This window comes from Theobroma cacao, chromosome 5 (genome assembly GCF_000208745.1).
Source record: "Theobroma cacao cultivar B97-61/B2 chromosome 5, Criollo_cocoa_genome_V2, whole genome shotgun sequence".
Classification (NCBI taxonomy): domain Eukaryota; kingdom Viridiplantae; phylum Streptophyta; class Magnoliopsida; order Malvales; family Malvaceae; genus Theobroma; species Theobroma cacao.
The window spans coordinates 6,835,663-6,850,560 of NC_030854.1; the positions used below are offsets into that span (position 1 = coordinate 6,835,663).

Here is a 14,898-nt window from a genome sequence, read left to right on the forward strand (position 1 = left end):
ATTTCAGGTTCAGTATAGACTGTAGATAGCTGATCTCATCGAGGACTACCATTGGATCTGCATTTTCCAAACCGTAGGTTCACAGTCCTCTTTACTTTTGTTTATTCGGGGGCCCTCTTGTTATTGTAAATTAAATTAAATATTTTGGCTTACTGTATTTCAGTATGTATAAATTTATTTAGCTTTTACGCTATAAAAATTATTCACGTATAACTCTATAAATATTGTTTTATAAGAAAATAGAATATTTCCCTTAATATTTCTTTTATTTTCTTATTATATTCAAATAACCGTAATTTCATTTTAAATGAAGATTTTAAAGTTTTAAACTCATTTTGAATATGAATTATGTGTTTTGTACTTGTATATTACGTTTTAGCCAGTTTTGAAATTTTTGAGAAAAAAATTACTAAAATACCCATGTGTGGTGAAAATTTTATTTTGATTGTTTTTTAGTGTATATTCTCTAAAAACTTGAAATTTAACAACGATTTCTCACAGGAAATGAAAGAAACTGATATATAAGCCTTGCGGGATTTCGGTTAGCATTCCAGATAATGAGTGTCAATTGGGACGTCGCGATGATTGTCATGGGCCTGAGGGAGGTTCCGGGTCGTGACATCATATATATAATTTTTATATAATTTTTGTTTTTGTAAATCAATAAAAATTATGGATATATATTACATCAAATTTATCATTATATATTTAATATTTATTATAAAATTTTTGTTATTGTAAATAAATAAAAATTATGTATATATAGTACATCAAATTTATCAAGAAATTATAATATTTTATTGTAAATTTTAATCGAAATTATTATATTGTAATACTTTTCGGAAAATGAATGTGACTAAATTCTTTTAGTTCAAACTATATATATCTACTATTAAATCAAATACTCAATACATATGTTGGAATTAATACTAGGAAACTATTTTGATGAGCTAAAATTCCAATTTTAACTTTCATGAACAGAGACACATAACTTTGATATTGCATTTGCCATGCAACAGGAACGGTCAATTAAATTCAACAACCACAATCTCCCACACTCCAAAATCAATTAACAAGCAACTCCATCCTAAAAGTTACATGCTCAAGGATTTCACACAACAACAAATATAACAACATCCACAACAAAAAAAAAAACGATAACAGCTTTTATGTTCTAATCAAGCAACACATTCAATAGCAACGACAACAACTTCCAGTCAAGAAACAAGCAAAAAAAAAAAAACCAAGCTTCAATTAAATTCAGCAACCATAATCCCCCACACTCCACGATCAATTAACAAGCAACTCCATCTAGAAAAATTACATGCCCAAGGATTTTACAGAACGACAAAAATAATAGCAACCACAATCCAAAAAAAAAAGGGCAATAGCTTCCAGCTTCCACTCAACAACGACAGCTTCTAGTCAATAAACAAGCACAAGAAGCAACAAGCTTCAATTAAATTCAACAACCGCAATCTCCCACACTCCACAATCAATTAACAAGCATCTCCACCAAGAAAAATTACATGCTCAAGTATTTCACAAAACAATATAACTAACAGCAACCACAATAAAAAAAATGACAACAACATCCAACTTCCAGTCAAGCAACGCCTTCAATACCAGTAACCGAAATATCAACCAATCCTACAGTCATTTAACATTCTTAAGCTCAAAAATAACAGGAACTAATCCTACAATCCTACAATCCTACAGAAATAACAACAACCACAATCCAACAAACAACGGCAACAGCAAATTATTACATGGTAAAAGAACAGGAATAATAACAAAAAAAAAAGACCCTTAAACCTGTGCTTACCTGTTGGTGGACAAAAAGGGGCAAGCTCGACTCAAATCGGATAAGGTTAGGCAAGGGAGAACATCTGTAGGGCACAGCTTGGGATGAGAGAAGAGAGGCTTGACAGCACGACTGAGCATGGCAGAACCTCTTCCATGGCACAACTCGAGACGGGAAAAGAAAGGCTTGGCGGTATGACTCAGCACGGGACAACCTCCACAAGGCAAGGCAGGGCTTAGGACCCAACAACTTTCACAAGGCATGGCTTGAGAAGAAAGAGGAGAAGCTTCATGGCACCGAAAAGGCTCATGGCACAGGATCAACAGCATGAGAGAGGCTTGACGGTAAAGATTGGCATGGGAGAGGGTCGAAACGGCAATGGGCAACAATGGGTCGACATGGGAGGCACAAGAGAGGCAGATGGAGCATAAACATATTACTTATGTCTACCGACAGAAATTTCATCAGTAATTTTAATTTTAATTACTGAAAGAATTTTCGTCGATAATTTCTTCGGTAAACACTTAAAAAGGACCATTACTAATACCAACGAAAATTTTGTCAATTATTTCATCAATAAATTGATATTCAGCCGACTGAAATTCTATCAGTAAATGCCATCAGTGTGAAGTTACCAACACCTTTTAATTTATTTTGGTGTCAAAGTTATTACTGACTGAATACCAACTAAAATAATTCTGTCGATGGATTTTGTTGATACTAGGTCGATAATCCGTCAATAATATTAGTCCTTTTCGTCAGTATTTGCCGATGGATTGTATTATGTCAATAAAACCTTGTTCTCTAATAGTGATGGTTATTAAAATTACAAAACGCTCATTTCTTAAGGTAGAAAAAAACTCTAAATTGCTTGCATTAATATATTTTAATGTTTATGACATGCATAGTAGTCCATCCATTGGTGGAAAGCAATACTTCATAACATTTATAGGTGACTTCTCTAGATATTACTATGTTTAGTTATTGCATTCTAAAGATGGAAGTAATGAAGAAGTTTTGAATCCATAAAAATGAAATTGACTTGCATTGTGAATTGCTTATCAAATGTTTACAAAGTCATATATGAGGTGAATATTATGATCCCAAATATTTCTAGTTCATTGGTATTATTCATGAGATTAATGCTTTATATGTGCCCAATGGCAAATCAAGGACTTTGCATAAGGGGTGGCTAAAGGATAATCATCCAAGGTCATGGATTAGGTCATTGATTTGCTTCAGCACAAAAATTAATCACTTTTGAAATAAAATTAAATTATAACATAAAATTTCATTAAAATTTTAAACATAAGTTTTCAAGTTCACTAATACAAATAGATATAAAGTAGAAAAAAATTAGCATTAGATTTTCATATTAAGTATTGTAAGCTATTAAGCGATGCATTTTTTACATAGAACCACAGTAGATTATATACAATAATGCAAAATATTCTAGTAAAGTTATGTCAAGTGTTCAAACTTGAGTCAATCCAGTTATTCAGGAAAATGCATGCTAAAGCCAAATCCTCCAATACATATTAATAGTTATTTGGTTTGGAGAGAAAAAAAAAATTGTTTAGGAGAAAAGGTTTTTTTAATTTGATGAATCATAATTGTTTGATTGATTCATAAAAAATAGAACAAGAGAAAGGGTTAAATCTTCCAATATATATTAATAGATATTTGGTTTGAAGAGAAAAAAGAGAAAAAATGTCACGACCCGGTACTCCATTCAAGCCCGTGATAACCGCCGCAATGTCTCAATAGACATTCATTACCCGAAATGTCAACCGAAACCTCACAAGGCTCTTGCATCAATTTTACGTCTCCCTTGTGAGCAACAGTTACTAAATATCATGTTTTAAAGGAATATAAACCATTTTTAAATCAAAAACAAACAAAAAGTAATTTCTGCCACACAAGGGTATTTTGGTCTTTTTTTTTTTGAAAATTTTGAAACCTGGTAAAAATATAGCATACGATCGAAAAATATACATTTCTTATCTAAAAATAATTTTAGTAATCTAAATCATCCATTTAAAAAAAATTATGACTAATCAAACTAAATAAAAATATTAAATAAAATATTTCATTTTCTTATAAAATAATATTTATAGAATCCTGCATAAACAATTTTTGTAGTATAAGAGCAAAATAAATTCGTATATATAATAGCACACTAAACCAGGTATACAAAAATATTCTACAATGACATGTGGGCCCTAATATAACCGAAAATATACAAGACTATAGACCTTCGATTTCTAAGGATGTAAATCCAAAAGCAACCCTCGACAAAATCGACTGTCTACAGACTGTCCTGAGCCTGAAATGGGTAAAAAGAAGGGATGAGTTTTTATAAACCCAGTGAGTAAGCAAAGTTCATCTACAACATCTAAAGCCGAGTAAATGGAGACAGTTAAATCATCCCATCATAATATGATTCATAACATTTAAAACTCATTTCAATTCATATAAACCAATTACATTTCATCAAAATAATCAACAAAGCTTATGATTCTTTTAAAAACTTGGCTTATGCCAAAACTCATACTCGGGGACACCTTGGCTCGGGCATCCAACCGAGTCCGCCAAGGCTGTTAAAATAACATATACACATAAACATGTTTTTACGTTTAAAAACGTAGCCGTTCCTTGGCGTTGGCTGAGTTTCACCCTCACGTGGTGGTTCGGTGTGAAGTGAACTCTAAACTTACCTTAGGAGATACCCTCCGCACCTCTCAAACTAAGGTAAAATATAACGGGGTTTACCGTGCCCCTCTAATAGGCTCGTCCACGAAAACCCATCCACTGCAGTAAGCTAATCAAATAACCCACCAAATCAATAAAAATTTCGACAGCATGACATGGCTAATATAATATTACCCAGCCTGTCAAGATAAAACAAAACAGTTTATATAATCCACAAACCACAAATCCAGCTACTCATGCCATCACATTGTCATAAGCCATCAATTCAAACCATATATATATATATATATATAACACAAGTATATAGTCTCCACTTACTCAATTTCCAAAATCATCATTGAATTGCAAAACAATTTATAAATCTCATTCATTTAACCATCACTTAACTTATAAAACATAAAAATCTACAGTTTAAGTTCATTATTCTTTAAAATCATAGAAACGAATATAAACTACTTTAAATAGTTAAGGTGAACATTTGATTACTCACAATATTACTCACAATAGCGGGAGTTTGGAGTACTCCTATTCTTGGTCTTCGGGTACGATATTTTTACCCTTATCAAAGGGCTCACCACCTATACATAATACACGACACGTAATTCAATATATTTGTGCCAAACTGTTATAAAACTATTTCAGGCTTTATATGAGAATTGAATGAGAATTGTTCGAATAATCAATTAAAGACGGTGTTCTATGTGGGTTCAATTATGATCGTACTAAATTTGTATTCGACCTAACTCGAACTATACACTGTTGAATTAACCAAAACATCCTATTCAACTTCAAATATATTCATTACACTTCCAATATTCCAAATACACCAAAGTACCTCAATGAGCTTGATTGTGACTTAATTCATCGTAACCGAAATTCATTCCGATTTCGAACTAACGTGCTAATCAATGTTAACACAGTCCAATAAATCCATCTACATCATTAGGAATCAAATCCAAATCCATTTACTATGATTTTCTCATTATTGTTCAAGTCGTTTACTAAAGGAACTATACTTTTCGATAGCCGTTTTCGATATCCGATACCATAAATCATCAATTACGAGCTAAATAACAAGAAATACAACAAAATCCATCATCAACATGTCATCTATAAAATTCGGCCAAAGAGGGTTGTTGAAGGGCATGTGATTTTCTTGCTTGTTTTTCATGCCAAACATCATCAAACAACTAAAAACACTAAGATATCATGAAATCTAGCAAAATCCATCATCAAAACCTCTCTCCCTATGTTCGGCCAGCAAGTATTCCCTCATGGAAACTTGTGTTTCAACCATAGAAAATGAAAAAGAAAGCATGGGAAAGGTAGATCTTAAGCTAAAATTGAAAAATCTTACCTTTGATTGCTTTGTTCTTTGAAATTCAATAAATTTCTCTTGAATTTTCCTCTCTAGGGTTTGTTTCTATTCTTTTCTCTTTGTTCTTTGCTTTGGCCGGCCATGAAGAGTGAAATGGGAGAGTTTATGTTGAGTTTATAAAGGAAATTATAAAAATATTAAAGCTTGACATGTGTCACCATGTGATTGGTCCATGGTTAAAACTTAACAATTAAGCATTTTCTCACCACCACATGTAATCTCTTAATTATCCAAAGTATAAAATAATAATAGGTGAAATTCATGGGCTTGACAAGTGTTATGGTGGTGTAAAATTCCAAAAATTCCAACTACGTCCTCGTGGACACGTAAAATGACTATTTTGCCCTTATGTTCGAAAAAATGTCGAAATTAAAATTTTTCATTTCTCAAATTCAAATCATGCTCCAATTAGTCAAACTTGATCAAAAATTTTGTCCAACATTCCCATTTTGCCCTCGGGTGGCAAAATGACCATTTTGCCCCTACATTATGAAAACTCCTAATTTGACTCCAAATTAATCCTCGAACTCCGAATCACCATATTAAGACATTCTAAGGTTCAACAACTCTCAAATACATCCTAAAATCTCTATTCAAACTAGTTCAAGGTTTTAATCGACTTAATTGTACCACTAGGTACGATATCGACTTTTAACGATTCTCTGAGATATCTCAGTATGTAGATATACTATCAAGTACTTGAATGACATGACAAGTATATAATAGAGTAGGTCTTGACAAAAAAATTGTTGGATTGATTCATGAAAAAAAAGAATAAGAGAAAGGGATTTTCTAATTTGATAAATGATAATTGTTTGATTAATTCACAAAAAAAAGGAGAAATGATTTTTTAAATTTGATGAAGGGTTTTTCTAATTTCATGAATGATAATTATTTGATTGATTTACAAAAAAAAAAAAAAAGAAATGATTTTTTCCAATTTGATGAAAGGTTTTTTTTAATTTCATAAATGATAATTGTTTGATTGATTCAAAAAGAGAAAGAGAAAGGGTTTTCCAATTTAATGAATGACAAGCCTCCAAAAGATTTATAAAAGAAAAAAAAAGCAGTAGATAAAAGAAAAAAAAAGTTCTAGCCAGTAAAAAAGGAAAAAAGTTCTAAAATTTGAGCTCAAGAGAAATCGAACCTAAACCAATTAATGGTTTTGCTAAAAAATTTATCACAATTCCAAAAATAGTTATTTGATTTAATTATTAGGGGTGGCAAAAAAACATTTATTAAATTTTATGTGTATGATAATAAAAAAAATTAAAAACTGAGGATAGCGCCCGCCACCTCTCTCCCTCCACCCATGTATGCACCGGAACAAAATGGTGTCGTGAAACGTAAGAATCAAGTTCTTATGGAAGTGGTCAATTTTTTTGTTTTTTCATTAAAGTTTGAGAAAAGGATTTTGGGCAAAGCTTTATTAACGCCTTGCCATATACTAAATAGAATCTCAAACAAAATGAGTAAAACTATTTCTTATAAGCTATGAAAGAAAGAAAATCAAACCTTAATTATTTAAGAGTTTGGGAATGTTGAACTATAACAAAAGTTTTGGAGCTAAAGAGAAGGAAATTGAGTGAAAGAGTAATTGAATGTACATTACTTAAAAAATTAATCTCTTGACTCGACACCTTCAAATTTGAAATATTCATTATTGAACAAAATATTTACTTTTTAGTACATTCTTTTCAATTGAAAAACATCTTAAACTGTTGGAAAAATAAAAAGTTTGATAAATATAGACTTTATATCAAGAAAGAAGTTTATGATTTTTGAAGTAGATATAGTTTCAAATTTTTAGGCCTTTAAATCAAAATTTGTTATACTTTTTTTTATTAAGGTTTAAAGGGAACAATAAGCATGTCTTTTTGAAAAGGAGAATATGCTTAAATTTAAAAAAAAATATAAAAAATATTTATATCTTAAAATATATATGAAGTATTAAGTCTAATTTTTTTAATTGTTGACTAACAGTATTAACAGTTTAAGGGATCAAAAGCATTATTTTAAAATAAGAGGACCAAAGTATCCTTTTTGAAGTGTTTTGAAGGGACTTTTTGGAGTTTACCCGATTCTTGTACTATCTCACCTCATATTTTCACTATCCAAAGTTTCAAACAATATTAAGATAATTTATAAATTATTTAGTTAAAGCTATAATATAATACTATTTCCTTGTTAAATTACAATACTTAAATAAAGTTAAACTATGAATAGGATTATCGTTATATATATTTTTCATTTTTGTAAGATTTTTTTTTATTCTAACCGAATGAAACCTTATCACCTTTGAAAAATTATTCTTCTAAGTTTTCAGAAAAAGAATGAAATACCCCATACTTTGATAAGGTGATAAATAAAGTTGGTCGGATGCGAATTGAGGCATAGTAAGGAACTTTGGGAACCAAAGAGACAAGATTAAATTTTTAGAATAAAATAATATTTTATTAATGAAATAATATGAAAATATTAATATTTAGCCGGATGTTGAAATCAGTCATGAAGAATGATCATATGGTTGATCCAAGTGGGGGAGAAGATGTCAAGCCTGACTCTGTAAAATATTTGCATGACATACATGTGATAGATAGCATGTTTGCATGCTAGGAGAGTCCCGAAAAATTTACAAAAGTCGGTATTGTACCTAAAGGTAGAACAAAGTTGATTTAAGCCTCGAACTAGATCAAATAGAGAATTTAAGATGAAATTAAGAATTTTAAAGTCCCAGAATGGTTTAATATGGTGATTTGGAGTTCGATGATCAATTTGGAGTCAAACCAAAAATTTCACTATCTAAGGGTAAAATGGTAATTTTGCCACTTGAGGACAAAATGAGAATTTTTTTTGAAAGAGTTTGATCATATTTGACTTATTGGAGTATGATTTGAGGTTGATAAGTGAAAAATTGAAATCTCGATATTTTTCGGAGCACAGGGGTAAAATGGTAATTTTACCACTCTAGGGGCAAAATTGTAATTTTACACACCCAACACTTGTCCAGCACATGGATTTTATTCAATATTATCATGGATAATTGAAGGAATTTATATGGTGGAGAGAGAAAGCTTAATAGTTAAGAAATAAAAATAGACCAATGAAATGGTGACACATGGCATATTTATAACCATTAAATATTTAGCTTTAAAATTAACACAAAATCAGCCCATTTCTCATTCATATGGCCGGCCAAAGAAGAACAAAGGAGGAAAGGAAAAAAACAAGAACCCTAGGTAGGAAAATTGAAGCAAAAGTGTGGGATTTCAAGGGATTAAGCTAATAAAGGTAAAATTTCTTGATTTTGACTTGTGATTTACACTACCCATGCTTTCTTTTTCATTTTCCATGGTTAGATTTCATGTTTTCATGGTGAATTCATGGCTGGTCAAAATGGGTATGGAGAGAGAAAGATGTTAGATTGATTTGATTTTAAGTTATGTTAGTGTTTTTAGTTAGTTTAGCATATTTAGAAACAAAACAACAAGAAAAGAATTCATTTTTCCCATCAACCATCAATGGCCGAATTTTCTAGGGAGGATATTGTGGCTGAAATTGATGATATTTCATGATATTTTGGTGTTATTTGATGTTTGGTGAGGCTAAAAATTAAATGGAAAATTTTGGTGTGAAAATCTGAATTTTTACCTGATGTATAGACATGTGTGATTATTGATCCAGGACTAATAAATTGAATCTCATTCACAGTTACTGAGGTAATTTAGGTATAATTGGAGTGTAGAAAGTGAAAGAAATTGATTTGGAGTTAAATTGGAGGTTTTAGCCAATTACACCGAGAATAGTGCGAATTAGGTCGATTACCATATTTAAACAGCTATTCGGACATTTTGCATTCCATCGCATGCATTCATTTAGATTTAGAAAGGCTGAAATAGTTTATGATAAATTGACATAATTTATTGAAATTCGTGTCACGTATAATGTATAGGTGGTGAGCCCTCTAATAAAGGTAAAGAGATTGTGCCCGAAGACCGAAAATAAGAGTATATCGAACTCCTAGTACTGTGAGTAACCTTATCATTATTTTAATTATCTAAAGTATGTTTTAACTCGGTTTTGGTGAAATTTTATGAAAATGAGTTAAATGGCAAATTTTAGGTTTTATAAACAGAAATGTGTTTAAATGAAAAGATTTTATAAATTGTCTTGAAACGAAATAACGATTTTGAAAATAGAGTAATTGGAGACCACCAGTATGTTGTAAATTTATGATTGGAAATTGATGGCTTATGTTATATTGTTATTGTGTTGGCATGACTGGATGGGCTGTATTTTATGAATTGTATAAATTGTTTTATTTTACCCTTGCAAGCTGGGTAGTAATATATTAGCCTTATCATGTTGTCAAAATTTTATTATATGGTGAGTTTAGCTTACTGCAGTAGGAGGGTTTCCGTGGACTAGCCTATTAGAGGGGCACGGTAAACCCTGTTATATTTTACCTCGGTTGGAGAGGCGAGTAGGATAACTCCCGAGGTATGATTTTAGAGTTCACTTCACGCCAAACCAGCACGTGAAGGTAAGCTCGGCCAACGCCAAGGAACGGCTATATTTTCAAAATGAAACATATTTTATGCGTACATGACTTTCTAATAACCTTGGCAGACTCAATTGGGATAGCCCTCGACCAAGGTATCCTAGATAACTGAGTATGATAATAATTTTTGGCATAAGCCAAGCTTTTTAAGAAATTCATAAGCCATACTAATTACTTGATTTAAATAAATTGATTTCATTTGGTTGAAATAAGCTGAAAGGTGATAAATTACAGTTTGATGAAATGTTTTAATAGTCTCCTTTTACTCGCCTTTAGATATTTTAAATGATATTTGTTTACTCACTAGGATTTTATAATCTCACCACCCTCCTTTCCACCCATTTCAAGTTCAGAATAGACTGTAGATAGCTTATCGCATCGAGGACTACCATTGGAATTGCATTTTTCAAACTGTAGGTTCACAGTCCTCTTTGCTTTTGAATATTCGGGAATCCCACTTATTACTGTAAATTAAATTTCATACTCTAGTTATTTGTACTACTATATATAGGAATTTATTTTGCTTTTACGTTATGAAAAAAAATTATTTACGCAGTGTTCTAAAATTATTGTTTTATAAGAAAATTGAATATTTTACTTAATATTTCTTTTATTTTTCTATTATATCCAAATAATCATAATTTCATTTTAAATGAAGATTTTAGACTTTTAAACTCATTTTGATTATGAATTATGTGTTTTGTACTTGTATATTACATTTTAGTCAGTTTCAAAATTTTTGAGAAAAATGACCAAAATACCCCTATGAGACGAAAATTATTATTTTATTTGTTTTAAGTTGAAAACAGTTTAAAATCTTCTAGAACGTGGTAATTGACAACAGTTACTCATAGGGTAAATGATAAGTTGATATTAAAGTCTTGCAGGGTTCCGGTTGACATTTCAGGTAATGAGTGTCGATCGGGGTATCGCGGCGGTTGTCACTGGCTTGAGGGGAGTTTCGGGTCGTGACAAAGAATGTGTCAAAAAGTTTATTATGGGAATGGATAATGTCTCCCAATCAGATAAGATAAATCTGATTATTCCATTAAAGATTATATTCTTTAACGAGATTGAGATGATCAAATTAAGACTCAACCACTTTTTTAGAAGAAGAGCCAATAAGAAGTCAAAATGGTACTCTAATTAATGACATAAGCTTGAACCTTCCACAGTTTTCTATCTACTACATCGTCGAGGACAATTCTTTAGTTTTCACTCTTAAAAATAAAGTTAGAGATTAAAAACTCTCTTCTTCGCTACTAAAAGGTAATGGAAATATTCACTATTTCATCTCCAAACGATTAATACATGATAAAATTAATTTATGATTAAAATGTTAATGACCTTAAATTGAATAGAAGGGTAGATGAAAATTAATTAAAAAAAGAAAAATAATATGAGTAAATCGCAATTTCTTTTAAATACATATATCTCAATCTATGGTGGAAAGTAACGAACATCTTCGTTGTTGTCCTTTTGCTAGCGCGCTAATTTTATATATATATATGTATACATACATATAATTAATTAATGTATTAAATTACTATCTTAAGTAGCATCTTTTGCCCCTGCCATCTGCTAATGAAATCTTATTTTATTATAAACAGTACATTAATTAAACCTTATAATAGAGTCTAGTGGCACTTGTTAGCAAAATCAATAAAAAACACAAAAAGAAAATCTTGAAATCCTGGATGCTTGATGATTGGTAATTGTATCCTCTTTCTTTCTTTGTGCTTTTTTCATAGAGTTACAGGAAATATTACACCATGCGAATAAAAAAAGAAAAAAGAAAATGTAAACCCTATCCTTGTTTTAGTATTTTTCTTGTCGAATAAAGTTTACAAGTAAATAAGCTATTCAATTCCTTAAATTAAGATGATATATGCGTTGCATTGCACCCCATCCTGACCGAACAAGCCTTTGAAGGCATAGGTAGTGCATTTCATAATTAACATAAACAAGGATTACCGACTATAATTTTTAGCACAATACAACCTAGTTGTTGTCGAAATTATATAACTAGCCCTTTTGTTAATAATTTTTCCTCTCTCTATGCTTTTCTTAATTGAATTAATTTTTTTGAATTTTTTCTTTTTCATCTCAACAGCAGAAATAATCCCAAGGAACCAAACGCCAAACCCCCGATCGCAACGCAAAGCATATCCAAAGTCCCTTCCCTCCTCAGCTTCTTTTCTTTCCTTTCTCTTTTCCTTTCCGAAAACTTTAGAAATTCCTGCTTCCTTTCCGCTTCCCTCTTTTTTCTCTTTCCTCTTTCACCCTCCAAGCCCTTCTTCAAAATTACCAAGCTATCCCTCCCATTCAAGAACATCCCATCCATGTCCTCCACCTGCAAACTCACCTCCGTCACGTGCATTTCCCCTCCCGCCGACACCCCGCACGTAACCACCACGCCGCACTGCACCAACTCAGTCGCCGTCTCACTCTCCCCACCGGCCACCACAGCCGCAAACTTCACCTGCAACTCCCGGCTCAGCCAGTGCGGGTGTACGGCCACCGGTCTTTGACTCGAGATATTCATCGCCCGTTTTCCTATCGGGTCGATCAAGATCCAGCTCAACTCCATATCTTCCTCCAGATCTCGACAAGTGTCCTCCGTATCCGGGTGTGGTATCCGGGTCGAAACTGCTTCTTTAGGATCCAATAAATCGACCCGAAACGGTGAGCATTTGAACCAAGCGGTTACCGTTTCGGTTTCGACTACTTTGCTAAAAATGAGCTCTTTCTTGTAATAAATATCAACGGCTGAAATTAATTCTGATGGAAGGTCAGAATTTTCCGACGGGTTTCCGAAACACGCGGGTTCAGTGGCTAATGGGAAGGCGTCTGAGAAAAAGGAGCGGGAACCGTTGGAGAAGTGAGAGATGACGTGGCGAACACGTGGATACGTAGTGGAAGGCCACATGGAGTGACAAATGTTGGTCCAGAGGTTTTCCTGTGACGTGAGTGTACGGAGGTGAGTGGAGGCGCAGGAGGCGGATGCGAGAGTTGTGCCGTCAAGTCGGGTCAATATGTGGGTCTCTATGATGTCTGGATGGAGGGTGGAGATTGTTGCTGTCGTGTTCTGACCAACGATGTGGATGTCGGGGGAGCAGAGTGCCGCTTGTGGTGGCGATGTAGAGGAACCGGCCATGGTGTTAACGTTCTTTTGTTTTGAAAGCAGCTGTTTTTTTTGGGTGTTTGGGCGGAGAATTTGCAGTTTGAGGTTTATATAGTAGTAACTTGAGGAAGGCAGTCCGAGAATTTGGTAAAATGCCCTTTCCTTTGCATTTAATGACGAAAGTGCCATTTAAAAGTTTTACCATTGGCGCATTGCAGCTAATTTTAAATGCAAGGAATCTTTCCTGTTTAAAGAATTCCACACTTATATACGATACGTTTGATATTTTATAATATAATTTAATTATAATTAATATAATTATAAGTAATATGATTATAAATAAAATAATATTATAATATGTAATATATAAGTAAATTAATAATTAAAATATATAAAAAATAATATTACAGCGTTTGGTTTATAACTATTTTGCTGAAAATGTAATATTAATTTTAAAATCATCGTTTTTTATTAAAATATAAGTTTACTATACTTATATTTATTTGTTAATTTTTATATAATATTATCTCTTAAATATATTTTTTATTATCATATATTTTATTTTTATTTTTTATTATAATCTTATATATTTTTATTTTTATTTTTTATATAATTTTTTATATTATATATTTTAATTTAATTTTTTTAAAAAATAATATAATTTTTATTGATAATCATCATAACTATTGAGAATAATAAAAATACATCCTTCGAAATCTATATAAAAAAATTATAAGATTATAAAATATTTTTAACAAAATAATAAAGTTAAAAGACAAAAATGTCTTTAATAACATTATGAATTACAATGCAATCTGATTGTATTAGTTTTGAATTGTAATCACACTACATCTATTGGTTATAATATGATTGTATTGTAATCTTACATTAAAATGCAAAATAAACACTATAATATAAATTAATTGAGCACATTATAAAGAATATACCCCTACTTCCTTCATACGAAACACAACCTAGTAGGGTTTGACATGAGAGATATGTACCCATGTTTTTTATAATGTGTCTAATTAAATTATATTTTAGTATATGTTTTGAAAGCTAAAACAATTTATAATTGCAATACAATCACATTACAATCAATAGATGTAATGTGATTATACTGAAAAACTAATGCAATCTCAAATTATGAAAAAAAAGTAACTTCCCTTTTACAAAATGGATTTAATGTGATTACAATAGGCAAAAGGAATATCATTCCCTTCAATTACGGAGGGAAAGTAACTTCCCTTTTGTAAAGGAAAAGTCACATTTTTTTCCCCAAACCATCTTACCATAACGAAGCTTTTCTTTTATTTTCT

General features: G+C 31.4%; 2 protein-coding genes across 2 annotated transcripts; both read right to left on the reverse strand.

Annotated features, from left to right (window-relative positions):
- On the reverse strand, positions 1,584–2,454 carry LOC18598310. The gene is made up of 2 exons (XM_018121206.1): positions 1,826–2,454; positions 1,584–1,650 (listed from the first exon to the last, which is right to left on the reverse strand). Exons 1-2 carry the CDS (start codon positions 2,131–2,133, stop codon positions 1,641–1,643), a joined length of 318 nt encoding a protein of 105 aa, XP_017976695.1. The 5' UTR covers positions 2,134–2,454; the 3' UTR covers positions 1,584–1,640.
- LOC18598311 (probable F-box protein At1g60180) lies at positions 12,139–13,862 on the reverse strand. Its single transcript, XM_007027794.2, has one exon. The coding sequence runs from the start codon at positions 13,766–13,768 to the stop codon at positions 12,557–12,559; it is 1,212 nt and encodes a 403-aa protein (XP_007027856.2). The 5' UTR covers positions 13,769–13,862; the 3' UTR covers positions 12,139–12,556.

Excerpts from the sequence above, each read along its gene's own strand:
- LOC18598311 (XM_007027794.2), bottom strand. The coding sequence starts at position 13,768 with ATGGCACTTTCGTCATTAAATGCAAAGGAAAGGGCATTTTACCAAATT.
- LOC18598310 (XM_018121206.1), bottom strand. The coding sequence starts at position 2,133 with ATGCTGTTGATCCTGTGCCATGAGCCTTTTCGGTGCCATGAAGCTTCT.